The 16,947-nt window shown below is 41.3% G+C and overlaps 1 protein-coding gene across 2 annotated transcripts; it reads left to right on the top strand.

The window, feature by feature from the left end:
- The first annotated feature begins 3,788 nt into the window (after window positions 1–3,788).
- On the top strand, window positions 3,789–16,261 carry MTHFD2 (methylenetetrahydrofolate dehydrogenase (NADP+ dependent) 2, methenyltetrahydrofolate cyclohydrolase). Of its 2 annotated transcripts, none has more exons than XM_031467312.2 (8): window positions 3,789–3,925; window positions 9,354–9,538; window positions 10,720–10,842; window positions 11,264–11,416; window positions 12,023–12,130; window positions 13,336–13,428; window positions 13,820–13,945; window positions 15,118–16,261. In XM_031467312.2, the coding sequence occupies exons 1-8, from the start codon at window positions 3,813–3,815 to the stop codon at window positions 15,279–15,281; spliced, it is 1,065 nt and encodes a 354-aa protein (XP_031323172.2). In that variant the 5' UTR covers window positions 3,789–3,812; the 3' UTR covers window positions 15,282–16,261. The 2 variants fall into 2 exon arrangements, with proteins under 2 accessions (XP_031323172.2, XP_031323173.1); XM_031467313.2 differs by lacking the exon at window positions 3,789–3,925 and adding an exon at window positions 4,632–5,282.
- Window positions 16,262–16,947: the final 686 nt, after the last annotated feature.

The raw sequence follows: 16,947 nt of genomic DNA, 5'->3' as shown, positions 1-16,947 counted from the left end.
AATCTTAGCTATTATTAGAATGATTATAAACAGATGTTTGGTTATTAATGTGCTTTGTGCTTACACAAATAAGTCATGAGATATGAATTGTCTTGGGGGGAATTAGGTTTGTTTGTTTGTTTGTTTTTAATGGAGGTACTGGGGATTGAACCATGCACTCAACCACTGAGCTATACCCTCCCCCCTTGAATTGTCTTGATTTAATAAGCACATCATATTAGATGAGATAGACAGGTGGGCCAATATCAAGATGTCATTCTGAGGGCAGAAATAGGAGTTTTTTTTTTCCATGCTAGGATAGCCCAGAAGAGAGGGCAATTCATTCTGCCTGTCAGTGTTGGGTTGGAGTAAAAATGCTATTTTGCCCTTGGGTGTGGTCCCAATGCTTCCTTATGTGTTCATGAAACACTGGAGGCCACTTAGTGTGGAGGCTCAGAGGCAACATTGTTAAGTTAGGCAGTCGGGGTGGGGGGTGGGGGGGTGTAGCCTTGTGGGGTGAGTCGCAGTGGCTCTGGAGAGCAGAGAGGGGTGGGCAACCAAAAAGCAGGGGGAAGCATGGGATGTGCTCGGCGGAGGGCCGGGCAAGGACAGAGTGGGCAGAAAGGCTACTGAGGGCCCAAGTGTAGAAGGGCCCTCACAGAATCTCCCAGAATCTGGACTAAAAACTGGAGCATAAAATATTTTTGTTAAACAAACAGTATTTCAGTATAAATCTGTGGGAGCTTATAAGCAAATCCTTTTGTTAAGCCTAGTAAAAATACATAATAATGTTCTCATGGTCTCACTCTCAAGAGTTTGCATTTTGGGAAAACAGAAATTCCAAAATTCTGCAGAGTGGTGAGAGGGTTATTTATCCTAAAATCTGGGCATGTCTGGCTCCTTTCCTTCTTCAGAGCCACTGCTGCAAGGTCCAAGGAACTGTAAGGTCCTCCCCACCACGGCGTGCTGGGGACAGATTTTTGTGAGTCATTATTCCAGTCATATAACCTGAGGGCACACTCTGACCTGTACAACCTTTCACATCTATTGTCTTGATGGTTCTCAGCACCACATTCTTCTCTTGTTCACTGTATGTCTACCTCAAGCCCCATGAAGGCAGAAATCTTACTAATTCTTTTTAAATTTTGAAATAATTTCAGACACACAGAAAGGTTGCAGGAAAAGTTCAAAGAATGCTTGCATACTTTTCATCCAATTCCCCAGTTGTCAATATGTTACATTTGCCATCTGTTTTACCAGTTTCTCTCTATGTATATACATTCCTGTAGACTGAATTGTGTACCCCCCAGATTCATATGTTCATATGAAGCCCTACCCACCCCAGGACCTTAGAGTGTGACTATATTTGGAAACAGAGCCTTTAAAAAGGTAATAAAGTTAAAATGAGGAAGTCGTGGTGGCTTCTAATCCAATCTGACTGGTGTCCTTGCTCCCACAGAGAAAAGGCAACGTGAGGACAGTGACAGGGTAGCCACCTGCAAGTCAGGGAGAGAGGCCTCAAGAGAAGCAAACCTCCTGACACTTTGATCTTGGACTTCCAGCCTCCAGAATTGAGAGAAAATTAATTTTTTTCCTCCAGTTTTATTGATACATATATAATTGATACACAGCACTGTGTAAGTTTAAGGTGTACAACGTAATGGTTTGATTTACATATATCATGAAATGATTATCACAATCAGTTTAGTGAACATCCATCATCTCGTATAGATACAATAATTTCTGTTTTTTAAGTCAACCAGTCCGTGGTATTTTGCTATGGCAATTCTAACACACAAATGGATGTGTGTGTGTGTATGCACATATATATATATACACATATATACACACACATACATATATTTTTTCTGAACCATTTGAAAGTAAGGTGTAGACATGATATTTATTTCTTAAAGCAAGGACATTGTCTTTACATAATCATGATATGATTGGTTATAGGAAATTGATTCATACAATGCTATTAGCTGATCTACAGAGTTTATTCTTACTTTGCCAGTTGTCCTATAATGTCCCTTATAGCACGAGAGAGAGAGAGAAAAGAAGAATGAGGGGAAAAGAAAGAAAATTATATATATATATACACACACACATATACATCTATATATATATATATATATATATTTTTTTTTTTTTTGGTCTGGAATCACACATTACATTGAATTGCCATGTCCAGGCTCCTTTGATCTAGAAAAGTTCGTCATTCTTTGTCTCTCATGACTTTGACATTTTTTGAAGAGTACAGACTGCTTTCTTGTAGAAAGTCTCTCAGTTTGGGCTTATCTGATATTTTCTTGTGATTAGATCTACTAATGTATTCCAAAATCTCAGGAATGTGGCTTTTTCCTGGACTGTTTTACTATTTCAGATCTGTAATCTCTCCTCTCAATGTGTGAATTTTTTGGAATTCAATGGTTTAGAAAAATCACTCCATCCAATATTCAGACTTGCTAAGAGTTATGAAGTGATGTGCCCTCCTCAGTGTGTTATTGTGAAGGAAAAGCCAGGCTGGTCTAACAAGATAACTCACAAGTCTAGGAATGTGAAGGAGAGGCTGGGCTGGTCTAACAAGATAACTCACAAATCTAAGTATTGGAATACTGATCTGACTTCTGCTGGACTAACTTGTAAATCTAAGTTAATTAGTGTTGGTTTGCTGTTCATGTTTTCTTGCTAGCCAGCTGGGTTTTCAAAGATACATATCTGGCTTTGGAATGTTGGTTTGCTGCCTCCCCGCCTCCACCTTTGTGATGATAATGATGCTAAAGCTGTTCCATGCCTATTGGTCGAATACCCCAAGCTTGTACTTTACCCTATAAAACCTCATGCGCACGTCTTGGAGGTTCTCAGAGCTTCGGAGCAGACGCCCCTCTGAGCCCGCCGGCATAATACATCTGAGTACTCTAACCCTCCGAGTGGTGCTTGTTTCTTGGCTGGCCTGTCGTTTCCGTAACATTATATCTGAGGGCACATAATGTGTTTGTGATCACTTGTTTAAAATGATGACTATCAGGTTTCTCCACTGTAAATGTGCCATTTCCCCCCTTTGCTATTAACAAAAATACTTTGTGGGAGACATACTTTGAGATTATGCAAATAGGGTGGCCAGCCAGATAAAATACAGGAAGCCCAGCTTAATTTGAATTTCAGATAACCAATGAATACTTTTTTGCTAAAATATGACCCCACTCCCAAGTTATTTATTTAAAACTCAAGTTTAATTGAGCATTTTGTATTTTTATTTGCAAGATCTGGCAAAGCTATATGTAAATAACTTACTCCTCATCCAACTTCACCCAGTTGCTTTGACAGCCATTGATTCTGAATCAATTTTTAGTATGATTTTTGCCAAATAGTTATTTTCTAACTCCATCATTCTTCTACATTTATTCATTTATTCATTGCTATTCCATCTGCCTAACTTTTTATCCACTCTTTATATTTCCTGGCACATGGTAGATGCTCATATATTTGAGAAATACATGACCGAACTCCAGTTGGCCTGGCTTCCTTGACAACAGCTGCATGTGGCAGGGGCTTGCCTTCCTCAGCCAGTCTCGGGGAGCTACCGAACCTTTCTTCCGAGCCTTCCAAAGTCTCGCTCCTGGCTCTTTTTGCGCCAATCACAAGCAGGGCTTTACTGGTCTTCGCTTGCATTTAATAAAGACACTCGATTGGCTTCTTCAGCTCCAGCGGCCCAATAGACTTCAAGAGGTGTGCGGCAGGGACCAGTGGGTGCCGGCGGGAGGCGGGGCCTGCCAAGCGGCGGCGGTATAACTAGGCTGCCCGCGCTCGCGACCCTCCCGGCGCTGGCTATGGCTGCAGCGTCGCTCGGGTCTACTTTGGCCACATGGCTGCTCCGGCCGGCACAGAGCTGCAGCTTCCGCCTCCGCCTCTTCCCCCGCCCCTTCCACCTCTCGGCAGTTCGGTAAGACGGTTGGGGAGCTGGGCCAACGCGGAAAGCCGAGAAGAACCCAGCGCGGTGCCCGCCCAGGGACGCCCTTCCCCAGCATCTCCGTCCCGGGCGGTGGTGGCCACCGAGAGGGGTGTGGCGGGGCGACGTGGCAGCCGAGCGTGGCGGCAGGCTGCCAGCAGGGCGCTCGCTCCGCGGGGTGGTGGGCTGAGACCCGGAGCCCGCCTTTAGGAAGGAGCGAGTCTCCGGTAGGTTCGGGGAGTCGCCCTGTCTCGAGGCCGGTCAGCTGGCGGGACGGGCCCACGGTGCGGAGCGAAGGCGCAGATGGGTTCTGGGGCGCCGCAGTTGACGTGGGAGCATGCGGAGGTCACCGGCCGCCCTTGGCCATGGTGATGCCAGGAGCTGTCTTGGGGAAAGCCGAGGAGCCGCTTTGGCGAGCGCTGGGAAGAGTTCTGAGTGAGCAGCCTTCTGCGAGCCGTGCGTCCCCGGAACCCTAGCGGCGGAGCGGGGTTGGAGCAGTCTGACGAAATCCCCGAGCCTTGCTCGCCCAGGACCAGCACTTCCCTCCTCCTCCTCCTCCCCGACGTGGATGTGGCGCGCGCTGCTCTTCAACCTGCCCCTTTCCCCCTCAAGGGGATTACTGTGCTGTGGTCAGCAGGACTTTGAGTCAGCCCATCCCGAGTTGGTTAGTGCCAGGCCAAGTAAATTGAGGGAGTAAACACCCGGGAGGAGGAGAGGGAAAGCTCTGTTTGCGTTTTCTTAGGGCGGTAATAAGTATCTCCTGATCTTTCTGGACCTCGAACTGCCACGCTAAACCTAGATTGAAGAATCTTTTTTGATGGGTGGGAGTGGAGGAGGAGCTGTGATTTCTCTCCCTAAACCTGTGCGCCCTCTTTGCTGTCAATCTTTAGAACCTTTGCACTGCAGAGACCTAAGCCTTGAAACAGCAGCCCCTTTTATCCAGGCACTGTGCTAGGCGGTGCGACTTCAGAGATCGGAAAAACGGTTCTTTCCTTAGTGGCACTGCCGTACGTGTCAAGGGTCAGAACACGTGTGTAATTTCCAATCAGTGTAAAAAATACTATTAGAGACATTTCCAAGGTGCTGTTGGAGCACAGGATGGGGATTAGTAAGTTTTTGAAAGAAGACCTCAGAGGATTTCCTTAGTCTGACCCTGACCTACGTTTCCAGCCCCATCTTTCATTGCTGTCATTTCTTCTCCCTGAGTTCTGGCCATATGTACCTGTTGCTTTCATGGTTGAAAAGAGATTTATAAAGATCCTTCAATTCATCACCTAAAAGAACTGGACCAGTTTGCTCACACTCTCCAGTGACAAATGCCCTCCTTTCACCTCCTCTCCTAAATGAAAATGTAGGTTTCCACGTCTCTGAAGGTAGTAAGTACATATGGTATTCAGGGTTCCAGTGTATTACTTTGAATTACTGCTGGCTGGTAAGTTTAAAACTATCTTTATGAAACTATGAGTCTGCATGTATTTATTTGTTTGGTGTGAGAGTTTTCATGGCTAGAGAGATAGTACTGTAGTGTAGATGGGGTATAGGAAAAAATGGACTTTGGGGGCACAATTTTGTGTTGAATTTTGTTTCTACTGTCCTCAGTTTCTCCTTTCTGTGCAACAGACTTATTACAATAGTCCTAAGGTAACTCACTAATGTATGTAAAACTCTTAGCAAAATACCTAGTGTTTAGTACTTGTTAGTTCCATCCCCCTTTGTGTCTTTGTTCACTCATTGCTGGTTCCATTAATTAGTCGATAACAGCACTCTTTCCAAAAAAACTGCATCATGAATTGTAAAATGCACCCCATACTAAATTTTCATGGGAAATTACAGTACTGTAAACTATTGAATTAGGAGGAAAGTGAAGATGCCGCTGACTTGGATTTCAGTTTTGAATTTTATTTGGACAGACCTCTTGACTTTCTAGTCTGTTGATTCATAGTTTTAATGGAAAATTTTCTAAACACATTTGTGAAAGCGCTTGTAAATAAGTGTTAGCTAATATGGCTAATAAATTTTGGATTCCCTGTAGGACTGATCTATCTCCATTTCTGTTTTTTTGGGAGTAGCAGTAACTTTATCCGCCCTTTGGCAAAAAAAAAAAAATGTTGGGAAATTAGGCAATTAGGGAATTGCCTTGGAGGACTGTGTTTCACATTTGGCAAAGTTGTATGCAGAAGAGGTCTACAACACAGTTATGCTGTGAAAGATAACTCCTTGCATTGTGGCTCTGTTTTGGTTCTTGCTACTCTTTGACTTTTTTTTTTTTTTTTTTTTGAAGTAAATTGGCATAACATCCAGAACTTGCCTTTGGAGCTTGGAACACCAAGTTCTCCCAGAACCCTGTGTCTTTATTATATCATGCTTAGCCAGATGTGCTGGTACCATTTTCTCTAAGTTTACTGCTTTTATTTTATTTTTCTAAATCTTTTTTTATTGAAGTACAGTCAGTTGACAGTGTTGTGTCAATTTCTGGTGTACAGCACAATGCTTCAGTCATACATGAATATACATGTATTTGTTTTCATATTCTTTTTCACTGTAAGCTACTACAAGATATCAAATATAGTTCCCTGTGCTGTACAGTATAAACTTGTTTATCTTAAGTTTACTGCTTTTAAAAGGAACTTTTTAATGAAATGCAATCTAAGTCCTTCGCACTGAATATTTGTATGGATATCCTTATGAGTGTATAAATAGATAAATATATATATATTGTATAGTAAGGATATGTATGTGTATAAATCTAACCAACGGAAGAGAGTTAGAAATTTTTAGTGACTACATGTACTTGGCACTTTATGTGAGTTATTTCATTCAATATAAATGACTATCCTAAGCCTGCTTAAAGTAGTCTTTTATTCTCTTCTGTTCTAGGACTGGGAATATATTTCTGGCCTGGGACAGGTATTCCTGGTATTACTGTAGATCAAGAACGTTGCCAGGGGTATTTGTATCAGCAAATACCCTTTGAACGAAGTCCCCCCCAACCCTGAAATGGATTTGTAGATATTAACATGTCCTCAGTTCCTCAGTATACCGTGAATATATATGAACTGCTATTACATATTTTGTACGATGCTAGTGTCATCACATCAAATCTGGGTAGAAGCATTTGGTTTTGCTATAAAATTGTGATGTTTCCTTAATACCTCGAAAGATGCAAATACAGATTAATAGAAGGTTTAGATTGTAAAATTACTGCATTATGTTTGAGACATTGAGCTTTCATTTAAAGTAGGTATTAAATCACAAAGCAAGTGAAAAGCAAACATTCAAGGCTTCAACATTGCTAAAGCTGTAAAGTTCCATTTTAATTAACAGTGGCCTTGAGAATTATATCTGACCAGACAAGATATCCAGTACCCTGATGTTATCCCTGAGAACTAAATACATACTGTAAGGGGACACAGATTGTTCCAGTGTTTGAATCAATTGTATGCGTCATTGTTCTTGAGGTTGGAGCATCCCTCACGACACTGGGGACAAAAACCTAAAGGGAAAGCCTTGTTTTCAGCAGAGTCTTTTTTTCTTAAGGAACAAATGCTTATCCTTCTTTAAGTAATGGAAACTTCATTGTAAGGATATGTGTGGAAGTAAGAAAACCTGGGATCTTCCACATTGGAATCCAGGAAGTGGTGCATAACCAGTTTTTACTAGGGAGAGGGAGGCTTTCAGATATTTAAACATGTTTTGGGGAACTGGAGATGCTTCTAGACCCTGAGTTTTCTCACTGCCTCACCTCCAACAAGCAGTTTCTCGTCCCTGTGGTTCTAGCATGTGAATGTAGTTCCGAGAGAAGCTCTTACTGGTTCAATTCACTACCACTGCTCCTGCTGCATAAGCTTTGGCACCACCGGGACCTCTGGCCAGCCTAGAAGTTACCTTGGCATCAGATACTCACTCCTGATCTGTCAGCTGCGGATGGGCGTTGGGGTCTCAGGGTAGAGCACACTGCCACCTGCGAGATGGGACCTCCCTAGTCCTGACCCACCCCAATCCCTGTTCTTCACCAGGAAAGTCTTTTCCAGGAGGGCCTGTGGGGAGTGGTAGGCATTTGAGGTCTATCCAATGTATTGCCTGTTGGCTTAACTGCATAACATAATTTATATATTTAAAAGCATGTATAAATTAAAAGCCAAGTAACTAACTGGAAAATGATTTGAAGCATATGACTGGTTGCCAACAATGTGGGCAAAACACAAACCACAAATGGCACATAAGCATATAGGAAAAACTAACTTCATAGTGGTGAGGGATCAGATAAAATAATGCAAAATTAAAACAATGAAAACCTTTTTTTTTTTTTTTTTTTTTTTTTTGCCTATCAGTTTGTCAGTGATCTGGAGGCAGGATGGTATAGCGTTAAAAGCCTAGACTCTGGATTCAGACTGAGCTGGATATAAGACCCAGCTTCTGTCAGGTACTAGCTGTCAGTTACTTAAACCCTCCAAGGTTCAGATTAATGATCGTAATATTTCAATCAGCTTTATCCTCCTAAATATGTGGCTGGACGCAGATGTGCCACTTTGAACCCGCCCTTCAGATTTCAGCTGTCCCTCAGATTAGGAACCATGCATTCTAATCTAAACTTTACGTGTTTTTTTTTTCTTTTTGTCATTTTGTTGAGAAATAATTGACATAACCACTGTATAAGTTTAAGGTGTAAAGCATGATAGTTTGATTTACATACATAGTGAAATGATTACCACAAACGGTTTAGTTAAAATCTATCATTTCATATAGATGTAATGAAAAGAAAATTAATTCTTGTGATGAGAACGCTTAAGATCCACTCTCAAAACAACTTTGCTATATATCGTATGGCAGCGTTAACTACAGTCATCACATCGTACAGTACATCCCTAGGACTTATTTATCTCACAAATGGAAGCTTGTACAGTCGTATCTGAGGGGGATTGGTTCCAGGAACCCCTGGATACCAAAATTCCCAGATATTCAACTCCCTTGTATAAAACGTTTGTATGTACGGCATAGTATTTGTATGTAATCAATGCACATCTTCCCATATACTTTAAATCATCTCTAGATTGTTTATAGTACCATAACAATGTAAACGATATGTGAATAGTTGTAGGTACAACGTAAATGCTATGTAAATAGTTGTAAATACAACGTAAATGCTATGTAAATAGTGGCCAGGTGCAGGGCAAACTCAAGTTTTGCTTTTTGGAACTTTTTGAAATTTTTTCCCGAGTATTTTTGATCCGTGATTGATTGAATCATCCAACGGGGAACCTGCGGATAGGAGGGCCCGCGGTGCCTTTTGACCACCTTCCTCCAGTCCCCCGCTCCCCGACCCCACGCAGTTTTGGGTATTTAATTCCGCCTCTTTGTAGTCCGATCTTTACTGTCTACGAAAAGTCACGCAGTTGGTCTTTGTGACTGTTGCCCTCTGCAGCGATGAAGCTGTTGTCATTTCTGGAAGGAAACTTGCCGAGCAGATCAAGCAGGAAGTGCGGCGGGAGGTGGAGGAGTGGGTGGCGGCTGGCAACAGGCGGCCGTCCCTGAGCGTGGTTCTGGTTGGCGAGAATCCTGCAAGTCACTCCTATGTCCTCAACAAAACCAAAGCGGCTGCCGATGTGGGTATGTGTCAGCCTCAGACCCTGACTGCTGTTCACTTATCCAAGGCAAATTTTATTGTGATTTCTGATTCCTTTTTCTTATTAGAAAATCCAAGCAGAGGAGGCTAATGTGATTGGACTGGATCTAAATATTTGTCATAAAGAAATCAGGCTGCTGGTGGGGGAGGCTTACAGACTAGGGAGGGTGGTGTCTTCTGGAATGTTTCTGTGCTAGTCTTAACCTTTGTTAGGTGACCCTCAACGCAGTTTACATCTGCTCTCCTTGAGCAATAATGTGTCTTTGTCTGAGGTGTTTGAGCATTGGTCCAGGAGACCTCAAGGATGTGGCCTAGAACACAGTCTTGGATTTGAAGGAATGACTCCGACTTCTTTGAAATAACCTTTGATTTCTCCTGCAATTGGTTCCAAAGCTAATTAGATCATGCAGTTCAGAAGTGGTTGAGGTGAGGGGTATAGCTCAATTGTAGGGCACGTGCTTAGCATGCATGAGGCCCCGGGTTCAATCAACTCTCAGTACCTCCATTAAAAATAAATAAATAAACCTAAGAATCTATTTTAAAAAAAAGTGGTTGGAGGCTTGAATGCAGAAGGCACAGGTCTGAGTGATGGGCGGTTTGTGTTCCAGACCTTGCTATGCTGCAGACTCTGTGTGGCTGCAGGCCAGAGTGGGGTAGGCTCAGCGGGGTGTCTGCCCGCGTATCTGTGGGTCAGGGGTCTAAGCACCGCATGCCCCACCCTTCCGAAGGGCTGTGAAGCCCCTGGTGTGTCTGGGCAGTGTTACCAGACTGGGAGCCCTTGGCATACTCTATTCTTCATCACTGAGGATTGAGGCCTCTTGCCCTTTTCATTGAAAAACCTCTTTTAGAACCTCTAGAGAGGAGTAAGCCATGAGTATTTAAGACATCGGGATGGGAGATAGCATGGTACAGTGGGAAGAACATGGACTTTGGAGTCTCCTTGTCTGTAAAATGAGGTTGATGAGGATTATGTAGAATAATGTATAGAAAGTATCAAGCCAGTATTCTTTAGTGTCCGTATTTTAGAAGTTACTTAAGGTTCCCTGTGAGCTGATTCAGCTCTTCCAGCTACTAGGGAGGGTGTGAACATGGCCGGCCAACATAGCGTTTCTCAACAGATGCCTCTTCTTTTCTTCTTTTTTTAAACCTTGGAATTTTCTTGTAGGAATCAACAGTGAGACAATTGTGAAACCAGCTTCAATTTCAGAGGAAGAACTGTTGAACTTAATCAGTAAACTAAACAATGATAGTAATGTAGATGGCCTCCTTGTTCAGCTGCCTCTTCCAGGTGAGTTTTGGACACCACCCTTTAAAGTGATTTCTGAGGAGTGGAGAGGGCTGTTTACTTTATACAACCGGCCCATCGTGTGGATTTGACTTCAAGGGGAGGTAAACTCAAGATTGAGTGAGTGTGTTACTAGATTTGTGACAGACCTACTGAGGGCACCAGTTACTCCTTGATTTGGTATTGAGGTCCTGATGCGAGGGACAGTGGAGGGGAGCAGCTGTACAAGAGGACACTGGCTTTGATCTTGGCATTTGGCTTTGCTGGATGTATGTTTCTGATGCACAGGTGAAGAAACAAGTCATGGGGGCAAGTTGTAGAAGGGGAGCCGGTTTTTTTTTTTTGGCAAACCAGGTAAGCTGGAGTCAAGCGATGCTAACTATGTAACAGTGACTTAAAACCACTGCTCCAATTTCTTTTCCAGAGCACATTGATGAGAGAAGGATCTGCAATGCTGTTTCTCCAGACAAGGATGTTGATGGCTTTCATGTAATTAACGTAGGGCGAATGTGTTTGGACCAGTATTCCATGTTACCGGCTACTCCATGGGGTGTATGGGAAATAATTAAGCGAACTGGTAGGCATATCCCATAATTGTATGTCTGTCTTAGTGTTTTAAAAGCAGTACTTGCAGCAGGGAGGCTATAGCTTAAGTGGTAGAGCACATGGTTAGCATGCATGAGGTTCTGGGTTCAATCCCCACTACCTCCTCTAAAACCAAATAAATAAATAAACCTAATTTCCTCCCCTCAACAACAACAACAAAATTTAAAAAAAAAAAGGTCAAAAGCAGTTCTTGCAAATGTTGAAGATTCATACAGTAGCAAAGAATGAAAACTCTGCCCTGCATCCCCTAGTCCTGTTCCGCAGAGCCTAACTCTTAGCAGTTACCTACAACTGTCTCTGCTGTTTACTCCAGAAACCCCTGAAGGAGACTTCAGTGTTAACAGTGGTGATAGTGCACATTCATATAATATTTTGCAGCTCACAGAATGTTTCCTTTTAGCCTTCACTGTGTGTGGCAAGTGATAGTCCAGTTGACAGATGAGGCAGTAAGCTCGGTGACTTCCTTCTTTGTCACAATTAGATTCACATCCTGGGCCATCAGCCTTCTTTTTCTTGGGCTGCTCTTTCTAAGATAATCTGCCCCTATCTTAAATGCAAATATATTTCTTCTTTATAGGTATTCCAACCCTAGGAAAGAATGTGGTTGTGGCTGGAAGGTCAAAAAATGTCGGAATGCCCATTGCAATGTTACTACACACAGATGGGGCACATGAGCGACCTGGAGGTAAGGAAATTGCTTTCAGAGGCGTGTCCTCTTCTTTATGTGAGCATCTTGAAAGACTGCCCGGTGGATGTATGAAGTGTGAACTCTGGTAAACTATGTACTTGTTGTGATTTTGTTAACAGGTATTTGGGATCTTTGTAGGAGAAGCTGTACTCAGTGTCACCTGAGAGTTTATTTATATTTATGTAGTATGGCGCTAGTTCAGAAATAGATAAGCCTCAGAAGTCAGTTTGAGTTTTGAGCATAAGTATGGCGGTAGGCAATTCGAAATTTTAGTTACGGCTTTGAGAGTTGGAAGCAGTATTGATTCAGAGTTAGTGTCCTATTCTGCATATGTGGTAGAAAAAATCTTAGACCATTGCAAAGGATTGAACTGATATGACTATAATGTGTCATCATGTCGAGTCCTGTTCATTTGTCTGAGAAAAAGTCTCAAATCAGAGTCAGCGTATGTGATTATCATTATATGACCGTACATGATTATATCAGAAATAATGGCAAAGCTAAATATTTCCAGATAGCTTTCATCATCCTTTTAAGAAAAATCCTTGAGTAATTCTAGTGATGCTTTGTTTAGAAAGGCTATTAAGTAGGATAAGGAATAAATCCAATTATATATAACACCAAAGGATAGAGCTAGGACCAACAGGTAAACTTATAAGAAATTGAGTATTTGTTTTTTGGGGTTTTTTTTTTTTATTGAGGTATAGTCAGTTTACAATGTGTCAATTTCTGGTGTACAGCACAATGCTTCAGTCATACATAAATGTACATATATTCATTTTCATATTCTTTATCACTGTAAGCTATTACAAAATATTGAATATATATATATATTTCCCTGTGCTATACAGTACAAACTTGTTTATCTGTTTTCTATATACCAGTCGGTATCTGCAAATCTTGAACTCCCAGTTTACCCCTTCCCAACCCCTCCCCTCTGGCAACCACAAGTCTGTGTTCTATTTCTGTGAGTCTGTTTCTGTTTTATATATAAGTTCATTTGTCTTTTTTTTAGATTCCACATAAGTATATCTTTTTTTTTTTTAAAAGAATGCATTTGGCTGCCCAGAAAATATGGCACAGGAATCGAGTCAGTTATTTTTTTAAGAGATATTTAATTTCTACCTTGGTTTGCCTAATTGTGATCTAATCCAACCGCAGCTTTGATTCAGAAACCAAGACGTCTATTTTTTTAATCATAGGTGATGCCACTGTCACAATAGCCCACCGATACACTCCCAAGGAGCAGCTGAAGAAACACACAGCTCTTGCGGACATTGTGGTCTCCGCTGCAGGTAAGGGCACCGGGGAGGGGGCGGAAGAACCTCCGCTCGGAGGGTGAAGATGGACCGCCTGCCACGCTGCCGTTCCGGTCATCATCCCCCTGGGACTGTTAACGTGGGCTGCTTACAAAGAGGAGGGGAGAGTTATGGTTGGCATGCTGGTTTCTGCCCTTCCATTAGACACTTGATGGATGTATGTTATTTCTACAGGCTCAAAATATTTCTTTTTACTATATCAAGTTTAAATGTTCCCTTGGTTGATAGTTTTTTTTTTTTTTAACAGGTTTTTGTAAAACAAGCTAATTCATTCTTCCAGGTCTCTTGAAGTTGAAATTAGATAAGAATCTGACAGGTGCAGTCTTCTTTACAGTACTCCATGGATCATTTCTGTCTCCATTTCTAGGCGTTCCAAATCTGATCACCGCAGATATGATCAAGGAAGGAGCGGCTGTCATTGATGTGGGAATAAATAGAATTCAGGATCCTTTAACTGCTAAACCCAAGTTGGTTGGAGATGTGGATTTTGAAGGTAAATGGTATAATTTTTTTAAAATAGAAAAATCAATAAATACTATATTGGACACTTACGACAGATTACTTTTTTTTTAACTTTTAAATTTATGTTACCTTGGTCATACCATTTGGAATGCTTTCCGTGAGAATTAAGGGAAATCTTTTTTAAAATTATAGTCATCATCGAATTATTTTAGGTGTTTGTATCATCAAATTATGGAGAACAGATATATAGTTTTCAGAAATTATTTGGTTTTTCCCCTAGGATTATTTAATAATTAAAACAACTTCAAGACCTTTAACAAGCCTGAAAATTTAATAAGGTGATTTTCCTAAACCACTAAGTCTCCTAAAAAATGTTATAGATTTCTCATTTTCATATTGAAAGGAGAGATCACAGACCTAGAATGTTAAAAGTCCAGAGAAAAGCCATATTCCTGAGTTTGGAATTTGCTAGTAGATTTTGCCTTTCAGTTCGGAATCTGAATTTAATACTGATAATCCCATTTCTAGCTTTCTGTTTGTTCTCAAGCAGTCAGACTGAAGCCTAGGTTATCCAAGTATTTTTCCTTTTAGATTGGATTAAAAATAATCTTACTTTTCACTTTTCAGAAAATTACTCTGCTTGGTGCTTTGGGCAAACAGTATAGTTAAATATAGTAAATACATAGGGTAAAATTACGAAAATATTTTAAGTATGTATTAATTGAGATAATACTTATTACAGTTATACATCTCATGCAGTTAACTTACTGAGATGTTTCTTTTTAAGTTAATTTAACATGGAGGAAAAGTATGACTGGTAAATTACAGGTTAGTTTTGGTGGGGGGTGGGGTAGGTAATTAGGTTTATTTATTTGTAAAGGAAGTGCTGGGGGTTGAACCCTGGATGCATGCTAAGCATGCGCTCTACCCCTTGAGCTATACTCTCCCCCTACAGGTTATTTAGATGTATAAATATTCATCGAACAACTCTTGCTTCTTATATATGCATGTTATTTTATTAGTATGTTTAAAAGCCTTTACTCTTGAATAATGTAGATGTGATATTTTAAAAAATGAGTTTGAGGCTTACGAAGGTGCTTATGTATATTATTGCTTTTTCTTTTAATGCCTCTCTCATGATATGTTAAAATATATACATTTCCTTGGCCGTAGTTAAAGCAATCTGCCCGTCTTTCTGTGTAGGAGTCAGGAGGAAAGCTGGTTACATCACTCCAGTTCCTGGGGGTGTTGGTCCAATGACAGTGGCGATGCTAATGAAGAATACCATTATTGCTGCAAAAAAAGTGCTGAGGCTTGAAGAGCGGGATGCACTGAAGTCGAAGGAGGTCGGAGTGGCAAGGAATTAACAATTGTGTCTTCTGTATCATGAATAGCACTCCAAGCCAGTTCAAGAGGAAAACCAGGCCAGCAGAAATGCAATATTCTCTATTTATTCTACTTAAGTGGCTTAAAACATTGTATTTATTGAAAGCTTAAAATGGATGGGTGTCTGTGCACATAGCCCTGCGGTAACTCACCAGGGAACACGCCACTGTCATGCTGGGTCATGTGATCTAGCCAAGAGAAGCCACTGACCCTGCAATTCACAGTGTGGGGAGCATGGTCACACTGAGAACGGCTGTGTAACTCTGTCAGTCCACTTCAGTTAAAATTTGCCTTTTCTAGGATTGCATTTCCCAAGTGCTATTCCAGTAATGAGTTGATACTCACTTTAGGTTCCAAACCTTTTGAGTTCAACTGGTCAAACCAAAGAAAAAATGTTGCTAGAGAAAATTACGGAAAAGGTAGAAAGGAAGAAATGATGATAACTGAGTAGAAGAAATTTACCCTCATTTATATACATATTGATTGAAAACCAGAAGAAAAACCACGTCTCTTAAGCTGTCATTTCTGTGGCTTAGTCGTGGGGAAAATGTTCAGGGTGGTTCCATTCGCTATTCGCCCTTGTTTTATGTATGTCACCATTCCTGAGGGCTCCTCTTTTGAGTTTTCTAGGATTGAAGGGCTTATTTTACACATTACTCATGTGTATTGTCATATATGGCCTTTCCTGTATCCTTCATTATCATATTTTTGTACTGTTGGGCTTGTCTGTTTGGTCTCTTCAGTGTATCTTGAGATTTGTTTTTGAAAAACAAAACTTGGGCTTGATAATCATTAGCGAAGCTTATATACGTATGCAACTTGCTTTTCCACCAAAGAACTGTCAACAGCTGCCTGCTTTCCTCTGATGCACCTGTTGGCTTTCCCTGATCGGTTTTTGAGAGTTTGGATTAAATCTGAATTTAGTCAGACTTTCTGATTAAAGGATTTTTTTTTCATTTCACTTTGGTTTTTTGTTTTTGTTTTTTTTTTTAATAAAACACTCTGACTGTATGGAATGAGTTTCTGAAATACTGTCTCTTCCTGCTACTATCCTGTTGTGACCTAATTTTTCTCATCGGATGTAATCAGTCTACATATTACGAATTTGGTAACACCCAGTCCTGTGCCTTAAACAAATCGGTTTAAAGAGCTGTGGAGAAACCAGCCTAGTCCTTTTAATCTTATATCCCAACAGGTGGTGCCAAGCCAGGACCTTAATCTGTAAGACTCATTTAAGTGGCTACTCTTGTTCTGAGTGTTTTCTACACCATGTGTTCAGTTTACACAGGACTTCTTGATATATTTCGCCAAGTGCCCCCTCCCCCATACATTTTTTTTTCTGTGTGTGTGTGTGTGTGTGTGTGTGTGTGTGTGTGTGTATATGTTTAAAGCATCTGTTTGATTGCACAGATCTGAGGTATTTGCTGTGGCACATTTGAGGCTAGGATAGGGCCCGTGGATTCTGGTCGAGGGCTGGGTATGTAGCTTTCATGAAGGCAGAAGCAGCCCCTGCTCTGGGCAGCTGGAGGCAAAGAGAGAAAGGAGAACCTCCATCCTTGTTCCTCTGCCAGCTGCCTTTGTACTTTTGATAGTTTTCTGGAGACGAAGGAAGGTGGTAGTTTGGTAGAGATGTTTTTGAAAGTGAGG

This window comes from Camelus dromedarius, chromosome 15 (genome assembly GCF_036321535.1).
Source record: "Camelus dromedarius isolate mCamDro1 chromosome 15, mCamDro1.pat, whole genome shotgun sequence".
NCBI lineage: Eukaryota > Metazoa > Chordata > Mammalia > Artiodactyla > Camelidae > Camelus > Camelus dromedarius.
The sequence above is the reverse complement of the archived record's forward strand: the minus strand, read 5'-3'. Positions and strand labels throughout refer to the sequence as shown.